Here is a 26,769-nt window from a genome sequence, read left to right on the forward strand (position 1 = left end):
GCCATGTTCGTCACTGTGAAAACTTGTTGTGGAGCAGCCGACACATGTTGTAACAGTGAGTTCTCTGCAGATGTGGCTGGCGCACTGCACGCCAAGTGAACTGGTTTCCCTGTTTTTCTTCCAAAACAGAAAACACATCGTCCAGGGGCATTTCTCTTGACCGTCGTATCTAGTTCCTGCCAGATGCCATATCTTTTATTGTAATTGTGTACGTAAACTTTTCACTGTAGCACGTACTTTCATGTGGTGACACGCGTCTCTTGCGCAATCACTAACTTTTAAAATAGTTTTTTTTTTACATTTTAAAGTAATATGTAAATATAACTGTAATCATATGGCATGCTTAGATGTATTCAACATACGCCATTCCTTCATTCGTGCCGAATATAGTAAAATATGGTATAAATACCTTTAAAAAGTATTTTAAATAAATATAAATTTGTATTATTATCACGTAGCTAAGTCATGTACTGTATGCCCTTCATTTGTACTATATATAATAACATAATTATAAAAACCTTAATGTTTTGTAAATAAAACTTACGTAAATTTATGATAATATCGTAAAATATAATAATACGACCTATTGTGGGGAGAACTGGGTTCGTAAGGGATATTCCAATTAAATTTTATTATAATTTTATTAATTACTTATATTTACATTCCTAATAAATAGTTGTAGGCCTACTTAAAAAATGTCCAATCAAATCATTGGCACTTAATAATGTCTATTCACAAGTCACTCTATATGTCGGTCAAGTTCCACAGTTCGCACTCCTCGCTGGAGCTGGGCTCAACAGTGGTTCACCCCTTACTTAGCGCCTGTCCACACACACAGTCTCACGCCACTCAGTCGCACTCTCTCGATCCTGTCGCTCCGCATCGCGCCACTCTCAACGGGGGCTGGGTCTCTCTCCCTTTTCGCCGATGTCGCACTTCCCTTCACTCGCGGAACTCGCCCAGAACTCGCTCGGAGCTCCCGCAGAGGTCGCTGTCTAATTAATAGTGGGACGTCATTCCAAAACCGACCCGGGCCGACCCGACGCCCGAGCAGTCCAGAAGGGCTGTATTCATTCACGCCACTCCGCGCGGCGGCCCGCGGAATTCCCAAGGCCGCTCAGCGATAGATAACAGCGCCGAGGGAGGACGATGCGCGTGTAGAGGGGAGGCGGGAGGGGGTAGCGACGACCCTGTAATCTGACCAGGCACATGCCTTAAGCCAATGGACCGCGAGTGACAGAGCGTGATGCCAGTGGCCTGGCAGCTCCGAACCTGGCGCGTGTCGCGGTCCTGTCTGCGTTCGTAACAATACCTTTAAGATACACACCTTAACCCATACCTTGCATCAAGATACTTATGCGTGCTTATGTGTAATATTACATTTAAAATAGTAAATAATATCTAATTTATATTTTTTATTTCAAAAAAATAGATATGTTTTTTTAACTTAAACACGAACTGCATTAAAATTGGTTCCAAACAACCCTAAGCGCATCAAGTTCACACTAACTTTAACGTGTTCTTTAAGACACGCTGCCTATACCAACGCACGAAATCCAGCGTAACAGTTCCAAAACTATCCAAAGCGTATCAAATGCACATTATTTGAGAAAAATTTGAGGAAATAAATAAAACTTAGCCAAACCTAACCTGGATTGGGATGGATTCTGTTCGTACCAAATCATCGTAGCTGTTCTGAAACTACCTGTAGTTCTTCAAGTTCAATAGTTTTACTTTTTGTTCTTTTAAGACACCCTGCCAATACCAGCCCGTGAAATGTATCAAAACTGTTTTAAAACTACCCGAAGCGCATCAAATGCAAAATAGTTTGATAAAAAAATTGTAATAAATAAATCAAAATTAGCCTATCATAACCTGGGTTGAGGTGGGTTTGGTTATGTTATTGCCGTCTTGTTAGACAGAAGTATACTTATGTTTTAAAGAAGGAAAAAGGTTTTATTATTTTCTTCAAAATTAATAGTTTTTGTATATTTATTACCATTAGTAGTAATTTTTAATAATTCCTAGGTTAAATTTCGTGTCAGAGTTTCCTATTATACGTTTATTTTCAACATGAGGAAACATAAATATGTTCGTTACCTAGTTTAAATGTTTACACATCAATAGCGAGTGCTTTAAGACTAGCTCACTTTTTTATTCTATCAAGAAGAGAGTATTTTAAGTATGCTTGAATAATAAATTACTATGTGCATTAATATTAAAATAACTTTTAACTACCCTTTTAACTTCCAATTCGTTGCCTTACCACGACATGTGTGACATGTCTTGTAAAGAGTAAGATGTTCGGCAGTAAATAGTAAATAACAGCACTTTTAAGAAAATTGATTATCCATGAAAGATTTTAATTCAGTTTGTTTCCATGACAGATCCTCAGTTGCCGAGCGCGTTAGGGCGCCATGTTTGTGGCGAGGTGGGGCGAAGCAAGACAGGGCGGGGCTAGGCGAGGCCAGGTAGGTCGGGGCAAGGGCGAAGTGAGGCGAGACAAGGTGGAGCGTGGCGAGGCGAGTCAAGGTGCGATGGGGCGAAGCAAGGCGGGTGGGACATCGTAAGGGAAGGCAAGGTAGGAAAGTGGTGGTGAGGAGAGGCGAAGCAAGGCAGGGCGAGGCGAGGTGGGGCAGGGCGAAGTGAGGCGAGACAAGGTGGAGCGTGGCGAGGCGAGTCAAGGTGCGATGGGGCGAAGCAAGGCGGGTGGGACATCGTAAGGGAAGGCAAGGTAGGAAAGTGGCGGTGAGGAGAGGCGAAGCAAGGCAGGGCGAGGCGAGGTGGGGCAGGGCGAAGTGAGGCGAGACAAGGTGGAGCGTGGCGAGGCGAGTCAAGGTGCGATGGGGCGAAGCAAGGCGGGTGGGACATCGTAAGGGAAGGCAAGGTAGGAAAGTGGTGGTGAGGAGAGGCGAAGCAAGGCAGGGCGAGGCGAGGTGGGGCAGGGTGAAGTGAGGCGAGACAAGGTGGAGCGTGGCGAGGCGAGTCAAGGTGCGATGGGGCGAAGCAAGGTGGGTGGGACATCGTAAGGGAAGGCAAGGTAGAAAAGTGGCGGTGAGGAGAGGCGAAGCAAGGCAGGGCGAGGCGAGGTGGGGCAGGGCGAAGTGAGGCGAGACAAGGTGGAGCGTAGCGAGGCGAGTCAAGGTGCGATGGGGCGAAGCAAGGCGGGTGGGACATCGTAAGGGAAGGCAAGGTAGGAAAGTGGTGGTGAGGAGAGGCGAAGCAAGGCAGGGCGAGGCGAGGTGGGGCAGGGCGAAGTGAGGCGAGACAAGGTGGAGCGTGGCGAGGCGAGTCAAGGTGCGATGGGGCGAAGCAAGGCGGGTGGGACATCGTAAGGGAAGGCAAGGTAGGAAAGTGGCGGTGAGGAGAGGCGAAGCAAGGCAGGGCGAGGCGAGGTGGGGCAGGGCGAAGTGAGGCGAGACAAGGTGGAGCGTGGCGAGGCGAGTCAAGGTGCGATGGGGCGAAGCAAGGCGGGTGGGACATCGTAAGGGAAGGCAAGGTAGGAAAGTGGCGGTGAGGAGAGGCGAAGCAAGGCAGGGCGAGGCGAGGTGGGGCAGGGCGAAGTGAGGCGAGACAAGGTGGAGCGTGGCGAGGCGAGTCAATGTGCGATGGGGCGAAGCAAGGCGGGTGGGACATCGTAAGGGAAGGCAAGGTAGGAAAGTGGGGGTGAGGAGAGGCGAAGAAAGGCAGGGCAGGGCGAAGTGAGGCGAGACAAGGTGGAGCGTGGCGAGGCGAGTCAAGGTGCGATGGGGCGAAGCAAGGCGGGTGGGACATCGTAAGGGAAGGCAAGGTAGGAAAGTGGTGGTGAGGAGAGGCGAAGCAAGGCAGGGCGAGGCGAGGTGGGGCAGGGCGAAGTGAGGCGAGACAAGGTGGAGCGTGGCGAGGCGAGTCAAGGTGCGATGGGGCGAAGCAAGGCGGGTGGGACATCGTAAGGGAAGGCAAGGTAGGAAAGTGGGGGTGAGGAGAGGCGAAGCAAGGCAGGGCGAGGCGAGGTGGGGCAGGGCGAAGTGAGGCGAGACAAGGTGGAGCGTGGCGAGGCGAGTCAAGGTGCGATGGGGCGAAGCAAGGCGGGTGGGACATCGTAAGGGAAGGCAAGGTAGGAAAGTGGTGGTGAGGAGAGGCAAAGCAAGGCAGGGCGAGGCGAGGTGGGGCAGGGCGAAGTGAGGCGAGACAAGGTGGAGCGTGGCGAGGCGAGTCAAGGTGCGATGGGGCGAAGCAAGGCGGGTGGGACATCGTAAAGGTAGGCAAGGTAGGACAGTGGCGGTGAGGAGAGGCGAAGCAAGGCAGGGCGAGGCGAGGTGGGGCAGGGCGAAGTGAGGCGAGACAAGGTGGAGCGTGGCGAGGCGAGTCAAGGTGCGATGGGGCGAAGCAAGGCGGGTGGGACATCGTAAGGGAAGGCAAGGTAGGAAAGTGGCGGTGAGGAGAGGCGAAGCAAGGCAGGGCGGGGCAAGACGAGTCGAGACATGGCATGGCGGGGCAAGACGAGTCGAGGCATGGCGAGGCATAATGGGGCGTTGGAAGGCAAGGTGTTGAGTCGCAAGTTGAGGTGATGTGGTGCACCGTGGCGTGAACCAGCTTATTCACACCAAGTTACAAACGGCGCTCGAAGAGTCCCTGTATACTCCAAACTATTGTACAAGTGTACAGAACTGTAGTCCCTTCTGATAGGGACAGCTAGACAGAACTAGTTTTGTTTGTTAAGTATTGCGGTAAATATTACAGTATAGTATGAATGATTGCTATACGTAAACATGTGAAAATAAATAAAACATATAAGTCGGATTTCACATTCGGATCTGCATCCATTTAATAATTTATTTTTATATTTTTGTTTGATAACAAGTTTGACAAAATTTCAAAATTACATAGTGACGTTGGCCAGTCAGGCTCCGAACAAGTAGACATTAGATCTTTGCAAGTTAAGTAAGACAAGAGTGCGGGGAGCTGAGGTCCCACAAAGATTATAAGCAATTACAATAACTCAGCGCGATATACTGCGCTATAAAAGTTGTTACAATTCACGTTTGACAATGTTGACTAGTATGAAGTTCAAAAAAGGAAGAAAGGTCCCAAACTTACATTACACATTACGAATGCCTGGGGCAATATATGGCGCATACTACATGCAAACTAGAGACAACAAATGAGCGCCGCGCGGCGCTACGATAAACATGTTAACTCTAAAATATTAAGAAAAAAAAAAGCATATATCAGTGGACAGACTGATGATTATAGCCAAAGTGGCCGAAAACAGTTCACAGTGAACAGTGAAATATGTCCCTATCCAGACGTAGGCCCGTGGGAGAGCTTACCTTACACGTGGCAGTGCACAAAGCCAAAAGGGCGGAAAACAGCAAAAACGTCACACTGGCAGGAAACCCATGACGAGAGCACTTAAGGTGCCTATAGCAAAAAATTAAAGCACATACCACAAACGAAAACGAGAAACTGTCAGACAAGCCCAGGCAACGAGCGTGAAAAGCGGCGATGCAAACCGCGTAAGAAAACAAACTACCGAAAAAACCTAATTAGGGCGAAAAAGTCGGGGTCCCAGACAAACTGTAGCAAGGTTCAAACCATGCCAACTACCATCATTCTTGTAGCAGCCAACCACGGTCTGACCACCATCTTTGCCTTGCTGGGTGGATCTTTAAGTTTCACCAGTTTATTAGAAATGAACAAAAACAAGGTGTGATTCCGTCTGAAATATAATTACTCCATACTGAGGAAACTTATAACAGATACAAGAAAATATTAACGTACAATATTAATTACATTCTTAAACAGCTCTCAGGTATATTAAAAAAAAATATTGTCCGGCCGTACATGGAATTATCAAAAGTTTCATTTACTAAAAATACATAAACCAATAAAAAAAATACAAATATGTTTAAACGATCCCAGGTTATATACTTAAAGTCCAGAAATTATGTTTATCTAATTAACTGCATCTGACGACGTAATTTAAAGAAAGTTCAGAAAAGGGTCAAAAGATACAGAAGCACCGGAGGTCGGGGCTTCATTTCCCGGAGATCACGCGGGTACATGATGCCAGGGCGCTTGTGTCCTGTTGTGGAAGGGAGATGAAAATGCCAATTCGGCGTCCGGCTCTCGGACCCTGTCAGACAGGGGAGTTGGCTTCTGTTTAAAGATGCGTCGCTAGCCAGGAACCGGATCCCGCGAATACGCGGCTGGGCGCGGTCGTTTTCATCATTTCAAAAAAAAAATAATAATAACTATTACATTTTGTACTACGCAGATGGACTAAACTACTTATTTAGGCGACTACATAGTCGGTTGCGGCCGGATGGAAGTCTTGCAGTGTCTCGTCGACTCGCCGATAATCAAACGGTCCGTCTGCAGTCGCGGCGCGAAGTGTCCCGCGGAGAACTGCGTCTCGTAATTAAAAGTAACTCTTGAATCAAAAGTGGAGGGGGGGGGGGGGACTGGGAGTCCGGACCGAAAGGTTCCGAAGTTCCCCGAGTGGGCGTCATAAAAAAAACTCTGACTGATGTCTCGAAGTTGGCAGCACTGGCCGACTTTAGCGCTACCTGTTGAGAGGTGTCTGAAATAAAAAGAATCGACTCGCCCAAGGTGTCTGCTTAAACCAAGGGTTAAAGGGACAGTCAGGTGCTACACTCTGGCGGCCTACAGGGTAAGTTGGCTGGGCGGTTAGCGAGTTTGCCGCTAGGTATCGTGTGCGGTCCATCTTGGCACACACATTTTTTTTGCAAGGCATCCTTGGAGACGGTCGCTGTCTGCTGGGGTTTCTGACCGGTCATTGGCCTTAGACGAATTCTTAGAACTGAAAGGGGGGGGGGGGGGGTGAACAAAAGTGCAACGACGCTGAGAATGAGCGTCCATGACGTGCTTTTCGAGGAGAGAACCTAATATGTATTCGTGACGGTAAAGGCTATGGTCAGCTCGTCTCTGAGAAATGGTAACAGCTCGTCCAGAGCTGCTGTAGGCGGTTTTAGTCATGAAGTGAAGTAACGTTACAGGCCTGGGACGTGCCTGTAAGCGAGGGAAATTTTAAACTGGCTGCCAGCCAAATATTAGATCTGCAAAATATCAGATACGTCTCTGGGAAAGGTGCTTCAGACTACTGGCACAAAGTTTAACTTGGGGGGTACACCAGCCTAACAAAGGGTAAATCGTCCTTTAGTAACCAAATTATAGAGCAAATAAAATTGCCAAAAATAATTTAAAATGATAATAAAATTTAAAAAAAAAAACGTGTCGAAATACCAAATTTCCGACACAAAACCTAGCAAAACCCTGCATGATGGCGAAATATGAACTTTACCTTACTCACTGGGATCCCACGACTGTACAACAACTTACTTTACACACGGCAATCTCGTGCCCACACAAAGAGAAATTCATTAAAACCCTTCATAAAGCGAAGTCTCCCTGGGCGCCGTCCTAGCCTAACAAGCTAACTGATTACATGCTTAAAGTATGGTAAACTAAAAAAGAGCCCGGGGGCAGAGCCGACGGCTGCTTAAACAGCCTCGCATAGAGCGCGCTGCGGTCGGTGAGCTTCGGCGGGGAAGCTGAAAAGAGCAGGAGGGGGAAACAAACTCACTGGGGAAGGAGGAGAGAGGAGAGAGGGGTGAGAAGGTTGTGACGTAGCGACGTACGAAGCGGTGGGCCGCTTCAGTGGCGTGTGACTTGGCCTGACCTAACATGGTACTGATCAGCTCTTGGAAATAAAATAAAGAAGCTTAACCCGTTAGAAAATTAACTATTGAATATAAAATACTTGTCTGGAAATATTTTGTTTATTAACATATATTTTTTGGTGTAGAGCCATTCGAAATGGTCAACTGTACTGTCGTTTCACTTTTCATTTTAGCAGACATTAAACACAGAAGATGCCTGCTTTACTGTAGAGCGAAAAATTGGTACAATCCATTACTTTGATGTGGTTCCACCTCGAACACAAAGAGAGTTTATTAGATAATGTACACGGAAGTCTACAATCTACTCCATCTTTGCAAATTGCTTGTTTTATTACATCAAATAATTTTTTTGTAACTATGAACTGTTCTAAAGAACCCTGCTTAGTATGAAATAAACTCATTCTTGCAGTTTTCTAAATATAATGTATTGTGGGGAAAAATACTACTCTGAGTTCGTACTTAGGCTCTTTCTTAGTTATATATTTTTAATATACACATTTTTGTTTTTAATGAATGCTCCAATGTTATTATGTTTTCATTCAAGTTTATTTGAGACCTGAGTGATTTAAATAAACAAAAATAATCATGCGTAGTAAGTTCTTATTTGTTAGTGATCCACAAATGAAGTTGAAATGCTCTTTGTAGAAATACTTGTATATCAAAATACAAAATGTTATCTCAACGACTGGTTAAAGGAATGTTAATAAAGCCTTTTATTACATAACATTTAATTGAAACATTTTATTTTTCAATTACTTTTTTCTTTATTTGTGTAAGTTTGTGGGCTTTTTTAAAGTATGTGTTATCAGGGTCATCGTGAGAAACCAAGGACTGGGAGGCAAATAATTTGTTCATCCCCCCTTCCAATTACTTAATGTACAACTTTTCAAATCCCTCCCTCACAATAAAACAACAATATTACTATAAATGTGGATTTTGCATATCGCCATAATTCCATTGTTTCCAATAGATTATATAAGTAATAGACTAGTAATTTTCGTCCTACTATTACGGTAATTTCAAGCATAAAAAATAGTCTTGAAACTCATCCAGGTCTCACGAGTCCTTTTGACTACCCAGCCATGTGCCGATCCTTGAAGATTACAAGTGTTCTCTCTGTAACCTACCAACCAACCCAGCAGAAGGCTATGTTACCAGCCGTGTTGCGGCCTCCACTCAGGAGTGACGAGTCACCCTGTACCAGAGAGCTGGTCGGTGCGCTCTGTAAAGCCACCGGAGCAACACGAAACTGGCACTGTAAACTACAGCTTAAAAAAAGGGGGGTTGTCTGTAAAGTCGGTTTATGGACGATAATTTTACGTGATAACGTCATAAGAAAACATTGATGATAAATTGCATACATTTAATTTTCAAATATTATTTACAGTTTTTGCAAATTGAATTTAAATAATTTGTTTAAATATAATCACGAACAATTAGTTATAAAAATAAACTGAAATCAAATCAATGTCAATAAATTGTCAATTGGAAATGACGAAATTGGACAAATAAATCAAATGTTTTAAATTGCTGCTTTTCAAAAGCCCGCCTTAACCTGTTTACATTATAGAAGATTTTCTCGCACGGTGGTTGGCCGGTTCTTGCAAACTCGGCTCAGGCGGAACGTGACAAAGAGTCAAGCTTATCCGTGCGTGCAGCCGGCGTTCATCGATTTATAAGACGTTATCACGTCAAAAAATTTAAATGGCTAATTTCAATCCCCGGTGATAGCAGAGAAACAACGAATTAAAATATGTTTTAAGGGAAAATATATATATATCTTAGGGGAGAATTAGCCGCACTACAAGTTTAACGGGTAGACCTATAAACCGGAAAGACACCGTCAAAGTTTCAAAAGTTTTTTGGTGATAGCAATTTTTTATTGTTTCAAATTTTAAAATAAGCCATTTTGAAACGTAGTATATATTAAATGGAATACCCGAAGTCTATAGTGACTGATTGTTATAAATATATTTCCTATGAAGTCATTGGCGTTTGCAATATAATTCATTTGCGATAATGAGCACAACTGTGATCTTTGCCTTTAGGAGGACCAATTTTTTTTTATATGTAATGTATTTAATGACATAAATTATGTCATAAAAACGGTCGAGAATATGACGACTTTCGTTTACTGTCTCTCTCCCTAAATAGTTTTGAATTTGCATCGAGACACTGCAAGTAAAACGGCGATTATGAACGTTACTTTTCACTTAAAATCTATATGCTTCATCACAAAAACAGCGCTCTCCACGAATATAAAGCTGCAAGTTGCAGTGGGTCGCATATAGCAATAAATTCATATAATTAGTTATTAACCCCATAAACGAAAAAAAAAAATGATGGTATACAACACGATTGAAGTAAGCATTAGTTACTATTTTTAAAATGCAAACATGGTTTTGTTTACAGTTAATTTTCTAAAATATTCCGACAAGCTCTCAACATAAATAACGAAGTATTAAAATATACGACTACTTTTACTGTATATTATACAAAATATTTGAAATTTTCCACAATATTGGACGCTCTAATGTGAAACAATCGTTTTAATTCATATAATGAAATATTTATCAGTGAAATAAATTTTAAGGCTGTTTGGAATACCTAGGATTTTACACAAAAGAGATTTTTTTACTAACTAGGCCTATGTTATTTTCTTTCTATCCGAAAAACTCAACGTGGTTTTAACAGAAACTACGATTATTAAGAGTTTAAGTCTCCTATAAGATATTTGTAATGGCATGTCTGGATAGTGAGAGAAAGCTATTTAATCTTGGTTTTAAACATGTTGTCTGATTAGTTGCTGGTCTGTTGAATTTGTTAAGTATGTTACAAATAGGCCTACTACCGCGAAAGACCTTGCTACGGGCTGTAAAACCTTCATTAGCGTTTAAAATTTACCCAGGAAGAAAATTAAGGAATTCAGAGACACAGTGAACTATAACTATTTGTGAAATATAACTTATAATATCAATGTTGGTTCAGCGAGGAAAAAAATGTCCTCGTGAATACTTGGTAACTTGCTGAGTTAGTCGTGTTTTTAGAGTATCCCAGTTGTTTACTTTTTAATTTGTTTTCGTTATTCTACGGTAAATGCTGCTCACACACTTGAACATGTTCTTGGTTTGCGCTTATATTTTTATGCTGAGTGTAGACGTTTTATTTGTGTTCTGGGAAGTATATTGAATAATCACATGTCGATTCCTAGCAAGACATGAATATTTTAAGATTTAAAAGTCAACGATAATGCGACTACAAAATAGTGTTCGCAGTTTATGCTTTGTGTTGTCCCAGTACTTACAATTGTTTAAGTTATTTGTAAACAGTTCCCTCAAAATCTTTCCAGTTTTAAATGCGAAAATAATAATCAGTAGTCAAAAACTGACGCCCCCGCAAGCCCCTAGGGAGCGTCCTGAACCGCGTAAAATTGCCGGAAATTACCTGGTATAGTGTATCGCCATCCGACATATCAGAAAAATAGGTTACGGCACACCATTCACCCAAACCTCTCGGCATTCAACACGGGTATAAAAAATATCAGGGCTTAATTTAAACAACAAAAGAAAGGAATTTGCTTGAGAAAGCACAACTTTTGCGGCAAGTACGACGAAACAATATTTATTAATCTGAACGTCTGACATCAAACTATTACAAGCATTAAAAGAATATAAGCATTCGCCGGTACCTATTAATTAAATCGGGCCCGATGCTATAAACTATATATATATATTCATACCCAGCACATGATAAGGAAATATAAAAATACCCTAATCTTAACATCAGTTACAAAGACACCTTATACTTATTTAAAATCTAAAATAAACCAAGTTCGAGCTAGTAAACGCCTTCCTGGTTACGCGACGTGCTCAAGTGTTCGGGGGACAGGTACCCTTAAAACGTTCAACGCGAGTCTCTACCATTTGAATTTCATCTTAAGTTTCAATTATTTACTTCACGTGTCCATATCCTAAATTTGTTACATGTAACTGGGGGAAAACAGACCTCCGATGTAAAATGACACTCTCAGGCTTGATGTAATTATTTCTGCCACCAATCTCTTGCAGCATAACTCCGTGGCACAAGGGGAATCACAAGGGAAGTCACTCACGTATCGGCTCGACGTCTCCGTATGATTAGCGAATCCTCGCTAAGCCCCACTGGTCCTCAGGTCAGTCGGTGCTGACGGCTATACCAGCCGGAAGGAGCCTCGTTCCGCCGCGATAGTACAGCGGCTATCATCTTCACAAGCTTTACAGCTACTCTTGCACACAGATATCAACGAGTTATTTTGCTGCCCAAGCCGGCCCCACACTCGCAAAAGTAATTTTTAGCGAGGCCGCTGGCGCGAACCGCCTCACACTCGCCGGCCCGTCGTACAGAACAGCTGATCGCCTGCCTTCCCCTCCCCTCCTTCAACGAAGGGAGGGGAAAAAGTCTGTCTCCCTCGCGCGCATGCGCGCCGTGCTCGTGAATTGTTTCATTTTACCCCGATCACCACTTGTCCAACTTTGCTATATCGCCTTAATAATTAAAATAGTTTTATACAAATGCAAGTATATAACTACATTATAACTATAGCTAATAAACACAATTATTTAATGATATTCTCACTAACTGTTACCAGGTGCTCCCGGGCGACACTAGCGCTGAAAAACGTTACCAATATTTCAAAAATACCGCCGTACGGATAACACCAATACTCAAATAAACTATACTAAAGGAAAACTATAATATAAACCTCCTTTTAATTTTCTTGTAAAACGGTACCCCGAGAAAGGGGTACAAAACTTAAGTAATTTTTTAATATTCGATTATCTATGCCATAGTTTAAAAATTTAAGCTTGATTTAAAAATAAATTCAATTAAGGGCCAATTTTACGTGATAAATACTCAGCATTATCTCGAAAAACTTATTTTATGTAGGTTTGTAAAAATAATTATAGACATGTGTTGTACTAGTTTACAATATCTTTAATGTAGTGTTACAAACAATGTCTTGCCAACAGTTTTCAAAAGGAATCTTTTGTAAACTTACAGTATTTTTTTTTTGTGCTGTCAGTAAAGTATAGGCTACCTACCACCATTCCTGCCACACACTATAAAAATGTAACCGCATGTGCAGCAATGCATGGCACTGGAAAAGACTTGACTATAGGTTATAATGTAAATAACTGAATTGCTTTGTTTTGGAAGGGCATCAGTCAGTATATTGACGATTTTCAGTTAAATGTTTCGTCCCAATCACAAAACGTAGACCTAATGATTGGTGTAGGAAGGGCATCGGTCAGAGCATCGTGTGGGTATTTACATGCATTCAAAATACAGGATGAGTTTAGAAAATTCCTCTGCACTCAAACAAAGTGAGTGATATTGGACATCAGTAGTATTTAATAGGGCATCCGGGCACATGGCTTATGGCTGTGGTGCCTGTGGTGTCAACCGCCATATTGTATTGTGACGTCATGGCGGCCATCTTGGATGGTTGTGACCTTGACCTTGAATATGATCCTCAAAACGGGTCAAAATCGCCCAAAATTCCTCAAAATCCGCCAAAATTTACATTTTAGTGAAAACAAATTCCGCCAAAAAATCTCAAAAAATTCCTCAATTCAAAAATCAGGATTTCGAAAATCCTCAAAAGTCATTTTGCCTTAGAAACCACGAAAATTCCTAAAAGAGGCTTAAGCATCCTTGTCTACATGTTTTCGAGGGCCCGAAGGCCAACGCACCCGCCTACCACCCCTCCCAAATGTGCGCCCTTTAAGGGTAGATTGGGAGTCTGCCTACTGATCTGAAGAATACAGAGCTCTTTTCCACTGAAACTTCCAGATCCAGGAAAACATGTCCCCTCCACCACTACATACATAGTGGCTTCTTAGGGACCTGTAGACCAAAATCCCCACATGGAGCTACATGCAGGTAAGGGTTCAAGACAGGTGCTTCCACAGCCCAGCGAGCCCCACAGTCGCCGGACATGCTTAGCAGACTGCTACCCATTAGTCATCCAGGTCTTTCCAGTACTACAGCCAACTTTAGGTCTCATCGGCAGACTGTTCGCCGGTAGTTTGACCAGACCACCGCGCATTCAGAGTGCAGCCACGAGGTGTCCTCGTCGCCTCGGAAAACCCTCCGACCCGCCGTACCTCGGCCCGGCGGGTTTACAGCCGATTAAGGCCCGGATGCAACTGCACCCCTCTGGCGACGACCGCCATCAACCCCAGCTGGAAAATGGCAGTCACAGTGCACAGGCAGGAAGCACCTGGGGGTTACCTCAGTACATCCACCGACTACAAGGCTAAAGGGGATACCTCGCCGTGCAGTTTACAGCCCGTTTTTAGGCCCGGTCGCCCGACACCGCAACCACCATACCCAGTCGAACTCCATTTCCATGGGGCCTAATCCATTCACTATGGGGCCCTTTGGGACCGATGCACCGAGGCTTGGCCGGTTAACGCCCCGGAAAGGTTTCTATCGCATCTGCTGTTGCCCGCAGATTCAGCCCTTTCACCATTTCCGGTCTCATACATACTATGCGGCAGAGTTAGACCCGGCAGCGCCCTCTTCAGTAAAGAGGGGCTATGACCAGAGGTCGGGGTGAGCAGTCCCAACATAGCCACCACAACCTCAACAGCGGTGCCACGTGAAGGCAGAGGGTTGCCACTTGGTGTGGAGAGGCTATATAATCGCATCACACACCCTTTCCGCGGACTTGATGGTTCATGTCTCGGATACTAGAACCGGCAACAGTTCCGACACCTCGAACGACAATCACCCTCCAATCAGCCGTGGATACCTTAGAGCAGGCAGAGCCCGGGTACCCGCTCTCCAGCCCGCAGCCAGAAAGGCCAAGTCCACTCCCGCCATCCTTGTCTACAGCCTCTGACGTCATCTAGGATTATGACCGCCATCTTGTATTATGTCGTCATCGTTGCAATTACTGTTACGTCCGCCATCTTGAAAATCTTTATTTATTATCCGATTTTAATGAAAAAATTTTTAAAGATTATAAAAAATTAAATTAATAAAATTTTAATGAAAAATATTTTAAAAAACAAGCATTTACGACACGGAGCTCAGAGTCCTCGGTTCGAACCCGGTGAGGGCAAAAAAAAATAAAAATGACAACAGATCCTTCCTCCACGGTAGCCATCGACAGACTGACCCCCACCACTTATGTCAAAGTATATATATCGTCACCTAGTATGACGTCATGTCCGCCATCTAGTCTTCGTATGCTGGAAGCCACAATCTTGTTATCGACTACTAGAGTGCGCTGACGTCTTGTTTGTTTAATTCTTACCCGCTAGAGTGCAGTAATAATTTATTATTACTGTGACACCCGCCATCTTGTCATATGGACGCCATCTTGGAATTGTGTAATTATTTAGCTAGAAATTCGGGTAAAATTTCAAAATTCATTAAATAAATTGGCAATAAATGTACTGCTTGATTCGATCGATTCATGTCTTTGGTTCGATCCCTGGATGATGTAAAACATATAATTTTATATAAAAAAAATAATAATTTCAATAAACCATGTTCAACATTCGTAAAGAGACTTTAAATCCTCTAATACCATCATCCTATCAGACATCAAGACCGTCATCTTGGAAATTCGTAATAATTAACCTAGAAAATCAGGAAAAAGTTCAAAATTCATTTAATAAATTTGCAAACAATATACTGATTAAATAATTAGATCGACTAAGGTCCTTGGTACGAACCTGAAAGAAGCTAAAAATAATCTTAATTTTTAGGTAAAAATGCCTCAAAAAATGACAGGTTCGAAAATAAAACACAAGTTCTTTTACAAACATAATATTTATTAAATAATTTCTATTCTACTACAGGATCACTTGCGAAAGCCAGCATTCTTATAATCATTTAGCCCTGCATAGAAGCGAAATGACAAATTCTTAGCTCCAATCGGTTTATACTAGACAGAGACCAACCAGAACCGTTACTAACATAGTCCTCTTCTTGACAGAGTTTCTGGGCACTATGTTTAACAGTTTGCTTCTCATCGTCAGAACTGTATATTGTAACAGCCGATGTCTTAAGAGAATTTCTTCTCTAGGTCCTCGGAATGGATACGATTTACCATATAAACAGTTCAGTCACAAGTTATAATTTAATTTCCGTACGTTGTTACTTCATAAGTAAGCTGATTGATTATGTTCTACCTGATATCCTCAAGAAAAATAAAAATTGTCTTTAGCTCAAAATGCTCCAACAGGTCCAAATTCTCCAAATGGCTCAACAGTTCCAAATGCTCCAAAAGGCTCCAACAGCTCCAAATGCTCCAAATGGCTCCAAAGGCTCCAAATGCTACAACAGCCTCCAAATGCTCCAAAAGGCTTCAAATGCTTCAAAAGGCTCCAAATGCTCCAAAAGGCTCCAAATGGCTCCAACAGCCTCCAAATGGCTCCAACAGCTCCAAATGGCTCCAACAGCTCCAAATGGCTCCATTTGCTTCAAAAGGCTCCAAATGCTCCAACAGCTACATCTTCAATTGGTTCCAACTGATTCCAATTACTTTTCTTATCGAACTTGGCATGATTACTGACATGACTTTATTACTTAACATTTTGACTGGAAGTGGTAACGTTTTTTACACCTTTAAGTTATAAGTTTTATTTAGAAATCAGATTTCGATAAATGGTAGATACCATCTGGAAAGAAAATATATTAATTTATCTTCAAGTTTATACACATACATTTAATTTAAGCCATTATTGTATGTAGCCGGCTTCCCTCAGTTCTTTGAGTATGAAGAATATTTCTTTAATGTTCAAATAGTTTCCTGCACAAAGAGATCCATGTAGTAGTCGTAGCCTGTCAACCAATATGTTAGGCTCTTCCCATGAGGTATAATCAATCTCTTCTGCTGCGTTCATCATCCTTGCATGTTTATAATAAATATTATTATCTCTGGTGTCTATCGTTTTAACACCAACGACAAGGTCACTTTCGTCATCTTGCCAGTGATTATCACAAGCTTGATCAGGATAATTTATTTTATTACGACGTTTCCATCGTTTTGGTCACAAGCCACCATCACAGTCTTCGCTCTTGCATGCTTTTGTTGCTTCAGCACAGTACTCAATCATGTCAGCCTTAGATGTGCCAGCACAGTCTTCGTTCATGCCAGCTTCTGATGTGTCACCACAGTCTTCAATCATGTCAGCATCACAAACTTGATCAGGATAATTTATTTTATTATGTCCTTTCCATCGTTTTGGTCTCAGACCGCCATCACAGTCTTCGATCTTGCCTGCTTTAGTTGCTTCAGTACAGTACTCAATCATGTCAGCCTCGGATGTGTCACCACAATCTTCAATCATGCCAGCTTCAGATGTGTCACCACAGTCTTCAATCATGTCAGCATCACAAATTTGATCAGGATAATTTATTTTATTACGTAGTTTTCATTGGTTTAGTCTTAGACCGCCATCACAGTCTTCGATCTTGCCTGCTTTAGGTGCTTCAGTACAGTACTCAATCATGTCAGCCTCGGATGTGTCACCACAATCTTCAATCATGCCAGCTTCAGATGATTCATCAAAGTCTTCGACCTTGTAAGCTACAGGTGGTTCTCCATCTTTCACATTTTCATGGAGACGACTAGATATTGGAGTAAATATCTTTTCATTTCTAATGTGGTTACAACTTCCTTCGTTTGCTTTAAATTTTAAATTATTATCTTGATCTAGATCAGTAATTTTAGCATTAGCTTTTTCGCCTTCGTTACTCTTCCGCGATGTTGTAGCCCAGTCCCCGTTATCTTTATTCATCTTAATTGCACAGGTCTTGTAATGTCTATCCAAGTAATATCTTCTACCAAAGGATTTCTGACACTGACTGCAATGAAATGGTTTTTGACTAGGACCCAAATTACACTCTCTTCTCTCATGTCGTTTAGCATTCTTTCTCAAGGTAAACACCTTGCTACAGTATCTACAGTGATGACGTTTTGATACAGCAACAAATCCCGAATCAGGATTCATATTAGTTACTGAGACTAATGCCAGTTGCAAACTAAGAGTATTAAATTAGATATATTACTTAAATATAATTTTTTAATTATTTCATCAGTTAGAATTAATTTATCTCAATCAAAGGTACTTGTTGCAAGTAGTTCTGCTTTTCAACAACAGATGTCGCCACATGTTACTTGCAGGTAAATAATATTTAGTTCTTTTATGCGGGATGCGGGATGCTCACTAACGATCGCAAAAGAAGGATGGCTTCGCTAGACTCCAAGGAGAAGAAAGTTGTTCCTTCCTGTTAGTGCTTCTTAGATTTCTCAGAGATTATTATTATTTGACTGAGTAATTATATTTTTTTTTTAATTTCCACTTGATAAAAATATTACAAGTGTTGATTAAGTAGCAGAAATTCACTAATTACATGTAACCTTGAATAAAATGACATGCCTCATTAAGTAAAAAAATCCTTCATGCAGATATCAATTTCTCATCTGTAACCAGAAGCACTCGGAGAAAACCATAAGATGTCGAGTCAGGAATAATCAGAAGCACTCGGAGAAAACCATAAAAATATTGTCAAGAATAATAATGAGCACACAGAGAAAACCACCATAACTTGACAAGAATAATTCGAAAGCACACGGAGAAACCAACAAAAGTTTTCAAAAATATATATATAAAATGTAAAATAAAAAACTAAAAATACAAAAACAAAATTTGGCTTGTACTGGAACTCTAACTTTGCTCTACAATGAGATGTTCACAAGCTAGCCGATTTTGTTTTTGTATTTTTAGTTTTTTAGTTGCATTTTTTTTTTGTAATTTTATGATATCTAAGAAAACTTTTGGTTATTTATCCGTGTGCTTTCGAATTATTCTTGTCAAAGTTATGGTGGTTTTCTCCGTGTGCTCCTTATTATTCTTGACAATATTTTTATGGTTTTCTCCGAGTGCTTCTGGTTACAGATGAGAAATTGATATCTGCATGAAGGATTTTTTTACTTAATGAGGCATGTCATTTTATTCAAGGTTACATGTAATTAGTGAATTTCTGCTACTTAATCAACACTTGCAATATTTTTATCATGTGGAAATTAAAAAAAATATAATTACTCAGTCAAATAAAAATAATCTCTGAGAAATCTAAGAAGCACTAACAGGAAGGACGAACTTCCTTCTCCTTGGAGTCTAGCGAAGCCATCCTTCTTTTGCGATCGTTAGTGAGCATCCCGCATCCCGCATAAAAGAACTAAATATTATTTACCTGCAAGTAACATGTGGCGACATCTGTTGTTGAAAAGCAGAACTACTTGCAACAAGTACCTTTGAATGAGATAAATTAATTCTCACTGATGTAATAGTTAAAAAATTCTATTTAAGTAATATATCTAATTTAAAACTCTTAGTTTGCGTCTGGCATTAGTCTCAGTAACTAATATGAATCCTGATTCGGGATTAGTTGCTGTATCAAAACGTCATCACTGTAGATACTGTAGCAAGGTGTTGACCTTGAGAAAGAATGCTAAACGACATGAGAGAAGCGAGTGTAATTTGGGTCCTTGTCAAAAACCATTTCATTGCAGTCAGTGTCAGAAATCCTTTGGTAGAAGATATTACTTGGATATACATTACAAGACCTGTACAATTAAGATGAATAAAGATAACGAAGACTGGGCTACAACATCGCGGAAGAGGAACGAAGGCGAAAACGCTAATGCTAAAATTACTGATCTAGATCAATATAATAATTTAAAATTTAAAACAAATGAAGGAAGTTGTAACCACATTAGAAATGAAAAGATATTTATTCCAATGTCTAGTCGTCTCCATGAAAATGTGAAAGATGGAGAACCACCCGAAGCTTACAAGGTCGATGACTTTGATGAATCATCTGAAGCTGGCATGATTGAAGATTGTGGTGACACATCCGAGGCTGACATGATTGAGTACTGTACTGAAGCAACTAAAGCAGGCAAGATCGAAGACTGTGATGGCGGTCTGAGACCAAAACGATGGAAACGACGTAATATAATAAATTATCCTGATCAAGTTTGTGATGCTGACATGATTGAAGACTCTGGTGACACATCAGAAGCTGGCATGAACGAAGACTGTGCTGGCACATCTAAGGCTGACATGATTGAGTACTGTGCTGAAGCACCAAAAGCATGCAAGAGCGAAGACTGTGATGGTGGCTTGTGACCAAAACGATGGAAACGTCGTAATAAAATAAATTATCCTGATCAAGCTTGTGATAATCACTGGCAAGATGACGAAAGTGACTTTGTGGTTGGTGTTAAAACGATAGACACCAGAGATAATAATATTTATTATAAACATGCAAGGATGATGAACGCAGCAGAAGAGATTGATTATACCTCATGGGAAGATCCTAACATATTGGTTGACAGGCTACGACTACTACATGGATCGCTTTGTGCATGAAACTAATAGAACATTAAAGAAATATCCTTCATACTCAAAGAACTGAGGGAAGCTGGCTACATACAATAATGGCTTAAATTAAATGTATGTGTATAAACTTGAAGATAAATTAATATATTTTCTTTCCAGATGGTATCTACCATTTATCGAAATCTGATTTCTAAATAAAACTTATAACTTAAAGGTGTAAAAAACGTTACCACTGCCAGTCAAAATGTTAAGTAATAAAGTCATGTCAGTAATCATGCCAAGTTCGATAAGAAAAGTAATTGGAATCAGTTGGAACCAATTGAAGATGGAGCTGTTGGAGCATTTGGAGCCATTTGGAGTTGTTGGAGCCATTTGGAGCCATTTGGAGCATTTGGAGCTGTGTTAAGCATTTGGAGGCTGTTGGAGCATTTGGAGCCTTTTTGGAGCTGTTGGAGCCATTTGGAGCTGTTGGAGCATTTGGAGGCTGTTGTAGCATTTGGAGCCTTTTGGAGCATTTGGAGCCTTTTGGAGCATTTGGAGCTGTTGGAGCCTTTTGGAGCATTTGGAGCTGTTGGAGCCATTGGAGCCATTTGGAGCATTTGGAGCTGTTGGAGCCATTTTAAGCATTTGGAGCTGTTGGAGCCATTTGGAGCTGTCAAGCATTTGGATGCCGTTTGGAGCATTTTAGCCATTTGGAGTTGTTGGAGCCATTTGGAGAATTTGGAGCTGTCTTAAGCATTTGGAGGCCGTTTGGAGCATTTGGAGGCTGTTGGAGCTGTTGGAACCATTTGGAGCATTTGGACCTGTTGGAGCATTTGGAGCTAAAGACATTTTTATTTTTCTTGAGGATATCAGGTAGAACATAATCAATCAGCTTACTTATGAAGTAACAACGTACGAAAATTAAATTATAACTTGTGACTGAACTGTTTATATGGTAAATCGTATCCATTCCGAGGACCTAGAGAAGAAATTCTCTCAAGACATCGGCTGTTACAATTTACAGTTCTGACCATGAGAAGCAAACTGTTAAACATAGTGCCCAGAAACTCTGTCAAGAAGAGGACTATGTTAGTAACGTTTCTGGTTGGTCTCTGTCTTGTATAAACCGATTGGAGCTAAGAATTAGTCCTTTCGCTTTAATGCAGGGCTAAATGATTATAAGATTGCTGGCTTTCGCAAGTGATCCTGTAGTTGAATAGAAATTATGTTATAAATATTATGTTTGTAAAAGAACTTGTTTTATTTTCCAACATTGTCAAGTTGTGAGGTATTTTTACCTAAAAATTAAGATTATTTTTAGCTTCTTCCAGGTTCGTACCAAGGACCTTAGTCGATCTAATTATTTAATCAGTATATTGTTTTCAAATTTATTAAATGAATTTTGAACTTTTTCCTAATTTTCTAGGTTAATTATTACGAATTTCCAAGATGACGGTCTTGATGTCTGATAGGATGATGGTATTAGAGGATTTAAAGTCTCTTTACGAATGTTGAACATGGTTTATTGAAATTATTATTATTTTTATATAAAATTATATGTTTTACATCATCCAGGGATCGAACCAAAGACATGAATCGATCGAATCAAGCAGTACATTTATTGCCAATTTATTTAATGAATTTTGAAATTTTACCCGAATTTCTAGCTAAATAATTACACAATTCCAAGATGGCGTCCATATGACAAGATGGCGGGTGTCACAGTAATAATAAATTATTACTGCACTCTAGCGGGTAAGAATTAAACTAACATGACATCAGCGCACTCTAGTAGTCGATAACAAGATTGTGGCTTCCAGCATACGAAGACAAGATGGCGGACATGACGTCATACTAGGTGACGATATATATACTTTGACATAAGTGGTGGGGGTCAGTCTGTCGATGGCTACCGTGGAGGAAGGATCTGTTGTCATTTTTATTTTTTTTGCCCTCACCGGGTTCGAACCGAGGACTCTGAGCTCCGTGTCGTAAATGCTTGTTTTTTTTAAATATTTTGCATTAAAATTTTATTAATTTAATTTTTTTATAAATTTTACAAATTTTTTTCATTAAAATCGGATAATAAATAGTTTTTCAAGATGGCGGATGTAAAGGAAATTGCAACGTTGACGACATAATCCAAGATGGCGGTCATAATCCTAGATGACGTCACAGACTTATCGGAGGCTGTAGACAAGGATGCTTAAGCCTCTTTTAGGAATTTTCATGGTTTCTAAGGCAAAATGACTTTTGAGGATTTTAGAAATCCTGATTTTTGAATTGAGGAATTTTTTGTGATTTTTTGGCGGAATTTTTTTCCACAAAAATATAAATTTTGGCGGATTTTGAGGAATTTTGGTCAAATTTTGCCCAATTTTGGGCGATTTTGACACGTTTTGAGTATCATATTCAAGGTCAAGGTCGAAGGTCAAGGTCACAACCATCCAAGATGGCCGCCGTGACGTCACAATACAATATGGCGGTCGACACCACAGGCACCACAGCCAGATGCCATGTGCCCGGATGCCCTATAATATACTACTGACGTCTCGTACAATATGTACTAGAGTAGTAGTCTCGACTGTACAAAGACCGTTTGGATGGGCCAGTGTCTGATAAAGACAATGACGAGTGGTGTTTTATTATGTGATGCTTAACGTGAACTTTATTAAAGAAAAATTGTCATACATCATGTCTATACTGTTTAATATTTTATGGTACATTACATTGGTATTTTGAGACAATGGTAATATAATTTCATAGTGAATGTTGTTATTTTGATCTCATTTCTGGTAGGAGTTTGTCTTTTGTGTTAAAAGGGCATCATTTTATGATTTTCAAAATTCTGTAGAAATCTTTATTTACATTATATAAACGAATAAAACTGTTTCGAAATCGTGCCATACATGGTGAAGGAGGGGAAACTGTAAAACATGATTTAGTAAAGCTATATTTTCAGGCATACTATTTTTTGTTGTTTCCCTAAAGTTTTCTTCCTATGACTGATGACCTTTAAAAAAAGCGATCCATACTAATTATGTAAGCCTTGCTTGAAATCCACTTTCACTTTTCCTCCCAGAAGGAACATCCACAACGCCATGGACCAGAGACTTGTGCGTCTGTCCATTACGTGCCACTTCCTTACTGCCACAGCCATACATGTTATTCTTTCACACCGAATCCTACTTCAATGTTCACGAACAAACAAAAACATATATCCATGCCAGCCATTTCTAACGTGGCACTTTCAATGAGACGTTAAATTGTTTTATTAAATTCCTTTATTTGCGTCTAGCTTGACAGACTGTACACATGGTTTTACGTTTAACTTCGTGTAGTTACGGGCAGTGAATTTTTTGAGTGAGCTGTACGTTGTTATTTTATAGTAAAGTAACTTATTAAAGCAATAAAATCTCTCTCTATCATTTACTGGTCAGAAAAATATATGGCTGAAATCGTAAAGAATATATATATATATATATATATATACTTAACAGTAATTGTTAAGCTAGTATCTACCACGTGTAAATATGTCTGAGCTGGGTTTAGCTTGTTAGGGTAATTTTATAGTATTTTGGTCATAAATTAACTTAGTCGCATATTACTTTATGATTTTACAAATTTTGTGCAAAACTTTAAAATACTATCTTTAATTTATTCAATTAAATGTTTAAAATATTTTTACGCTGAATAGCTCTTTTCAAACATTCAAACTTATAATATTTCGTATTGAATAATCTTAGCTTTCCAAGTATTAACATAATTAGGTTTTATTTTCTGCCATTCTTGCGATGGTGTGTTGTAATGCAAAATGCCCTTCTGGCTGCGTGCGCGACTTGATGAAAACTAACAGCCAACCTCCTGTTGCTTGTTTCGTAAGTGGCGCACGCAAAGCTTTCAAGGTGGTTTATTAAGTCCGTGTTTTAGGCCGAAGACCTTTCGCTGTAAGCAAAGCTTGTCTTAATCTCCTGGCAAGCAGACGGAACTTTCTCGAATGAAGTTCTCTTATCGTCATTTGACAGCCTTCGTGCGCAGAGCTTTACATTTGAAACATTTGACGCTTGTGAAAGAAATGCTACTCAGGTACAGAAATGTGTTATGAAAACTTATCTTTATTTAAAGTACGTACCTCACGTGTTTTCAACGGGGTCTGTGTTTTATTGCGGAAATAAAAATATATATATTAAATTTACTCTTTAATATACTACTGTTCTTTCGATAAACTTAATATAATCTTTTAGATAGTCAAATACGAAATGTTAATAAATGCTGAGTTTTACATTTACATTTTATATCGCTTATAAACACTGAAAATTAAAACTGATTGTTTAATTTTAAATGTAATCTTTTCGACTGTTCATAGCAACATTTCTAATATCCACAATAATTGCAATATTAGTACCTCAACACGGCGAGTATTGTCACGTTTTTGTAACACTTGTACGGAGAATATCTTTGATCCCAACGACTGGGTTTCTAAACATTTTTGCTCTCACTAATGCGCGGAAATATTGAGTATTTAAACACTTTGTTGTGTAAATGTTCAGCGGCCTTGGCTGGCGTGCATTAATGAGGTAGCTAAAGAATTTGTCGCTAAAACTTTGCTACAATGCATTTCATTTTAAACGCTTTGGATACGTGTGTCTTTACATATTTCTATTTTATTTAACACAGTATAGTTAATTCATTTATAAGAAAAGTTTTGTGATGTTCACTGTCTCAAAATAAATAACTTGATTTTAAAATGTAATTCGAACAGCTCTATTTGTTTCTAAACAAAAGTTTTTAATTGTAATTTTTTTAATGCATGAAATATTATTAATGTAATAGGTATTGACTTAATAATCTGTAAACTTTTGATGTCAATTTTTTTTTTTTTTTTTTTTTTTTTTTTTTAGATTTTGAATATATTGTCAATTTAGTTTGCTTGTATAAATTTGAAATACTACCTCACATTGGCATGTCGTCTGTATGCTTCCAGATACATCATTCCATGACTTTGTGAATCATGCGTGTATGACTGAGATCAAGGAGAGGTCAGTGTTTATACACATCGATGTTCCCGGACATGAAGACAACGCATCGAACCTCCCCGACAGGTGAGGCCGGTTCTTATCAATGCAAATGTTCTCTTGTTTCAAATATAAAAAAACTGTTTTGTTAAATTTATCCAGTAATCTGCTAACCGAACACCATTATTTCGTGGGACGGGTGTACTTTTTCAATGGTAGCAACATTTCTTTCATTATCGGCTCTTATTGGCGCATGGAGCTCATCTTGCACTCAGCTCAGCCAATGAGGAAATACATACTGCAATACAGTCAGTGTTTCGCCCTAAAACGATTATATAATGTTATATTATTTATTCAAGTAATAGAAATAAGAGGATGTTATACTGGTTATCATGGTGCAAAACATCGCGATAAACCATTCTTTATATTTATTGCAAGGGAAAGTTTTATTCAGTGGAACAGTTTAACTGCTTAAAATTCTTTAACATACTCTGTTATTGTTCAGAACGTTTCTTTCTTGATTGGCTAAGGTAGGCAAAGGTCACATATCCTCTTGTTGATTTGGCAAATAATTCCACTTGAAAAACAGCTTCAATGTTAAGTCATACTGGTTCGGCTATTCTGTAATTTATATCTTATCAACGGATGATTTTCTCTAGATATAGATTAACTGAGGGTTAAGGCAAGGTAAATGGCAAATGTTAGCCTGTCGTTAAGCACATCCTTCAAATAATGTTTCTAGCCAATTCCAATGTTCTTTTTTTTTCAGTTTCATCCAAAGCACAAACATTTTACCTCGTACAGTTTTATCATTAATTAGCTAAGTACCCGGCATTTCCCGGGTTGAACACAGGATGAAGGGGATTTATTTTTCGAAATCGGATGAAGACAGTGATTTTCTTATTAATTTTAACGTCAAGTGTACCAGCGCCGGCGCATAGAGGCAGGCCGTAGGCAGGATTCCGCGAAGGAGGGTCCGGTCTCACCATCATATCATATTTTAAGTGTCAATCTTCCATAATTGAAATTAAAAAAATATATTGTCACAATAAAATATCGGGGAATACTGTAGTTCAAGAATCCCAACGTTTACTCAAAGAAATTTAAGCAATGATTTGCCTTGAGAAAAGAAAACTGAAAGTTTTATAGATAGGTTTGTTCTTAAGTCAATTATTTGAAGAATTCGTTAAAACAATCCATAAAAGCATATGTGTATTAATTTTATTAAATACATGAAACACTCATGTCACATTTGTATGAAATAAATGCTTAAAATAATAGCTTTCAAATCGGAATTAAATGAAGACTACTTGGAAACACAAATCTTCCCGCATCAGTGTGTGTAGGCATGTCGGACTATAATGGGGACGATATACATTATTGTAGCCCACTTAGGATAAAAAAAACTTCAAAAATAATATATCTGTAACCTTATGTTGCTAGGTTGCTATAATTGTGTTATTTTGTTTTGCTGTGTTAAGTTGTATTTTTTTAATGCTGAAAGAACCCATGGCCATCCCCTGGCTGCGTCCCTGAGTGTACAAAATTTCATCAAGAGTTGCCCAAATTATGATTTAAGGGGAAAAAAAGGGTGAAATGGAAAGTTTTTAGGGCGGGGGGGGGGGGGAAGTGGGAGGTAAGTAGTGTTTTAAAATCTCATGTATTCAATTAACTTTTGTT

The 26,769-nt window shown here is 39.9% G+C and overlaps 1 protein-coding gene across 4 annotated transcripts in view; it reads left to right on the forward strand.

The window, feature by feature from the left end:
- Window positions 1-26,769, forward strand: part of LOC134535781 (uncharacterized protein ZK1073.1) — a 328,050-nt gene that overhangs the window by 241,412 nt on the left and 59,869 nt on the right. For all 4 annotated transcript variants that reach the window (XM_063375040.1, XM_063375044.1, XM_063375041.1 and 1 more), the window contains exon 4: window positions 25,059-25,176. In XM_063375040.1, the coding sequence (XP_063231110.1) occupies window positions 25,059-25,176 (118 nt within the window). The remainder of the gene's footprint in view (window positions 1-25,058; window positions 25,177-26,769) is intronic.

The sequence above is a fragment of the Bacillus rossius genome, chromosome 10, assembly GCF_032445375.1.
Source record: "Bacillus rossius redtenbacheri isolate Brsri chromosome 10, Brsri_v3, whole genome shotgun sequence".
Classification (NCBI taxonomy): domain Eukaryota; kingdom Metazoa; phylum Arthropoda; class Insecta; order Phasmatodea; family Bacillidae; genus Bacillus; species Bacillus rossius.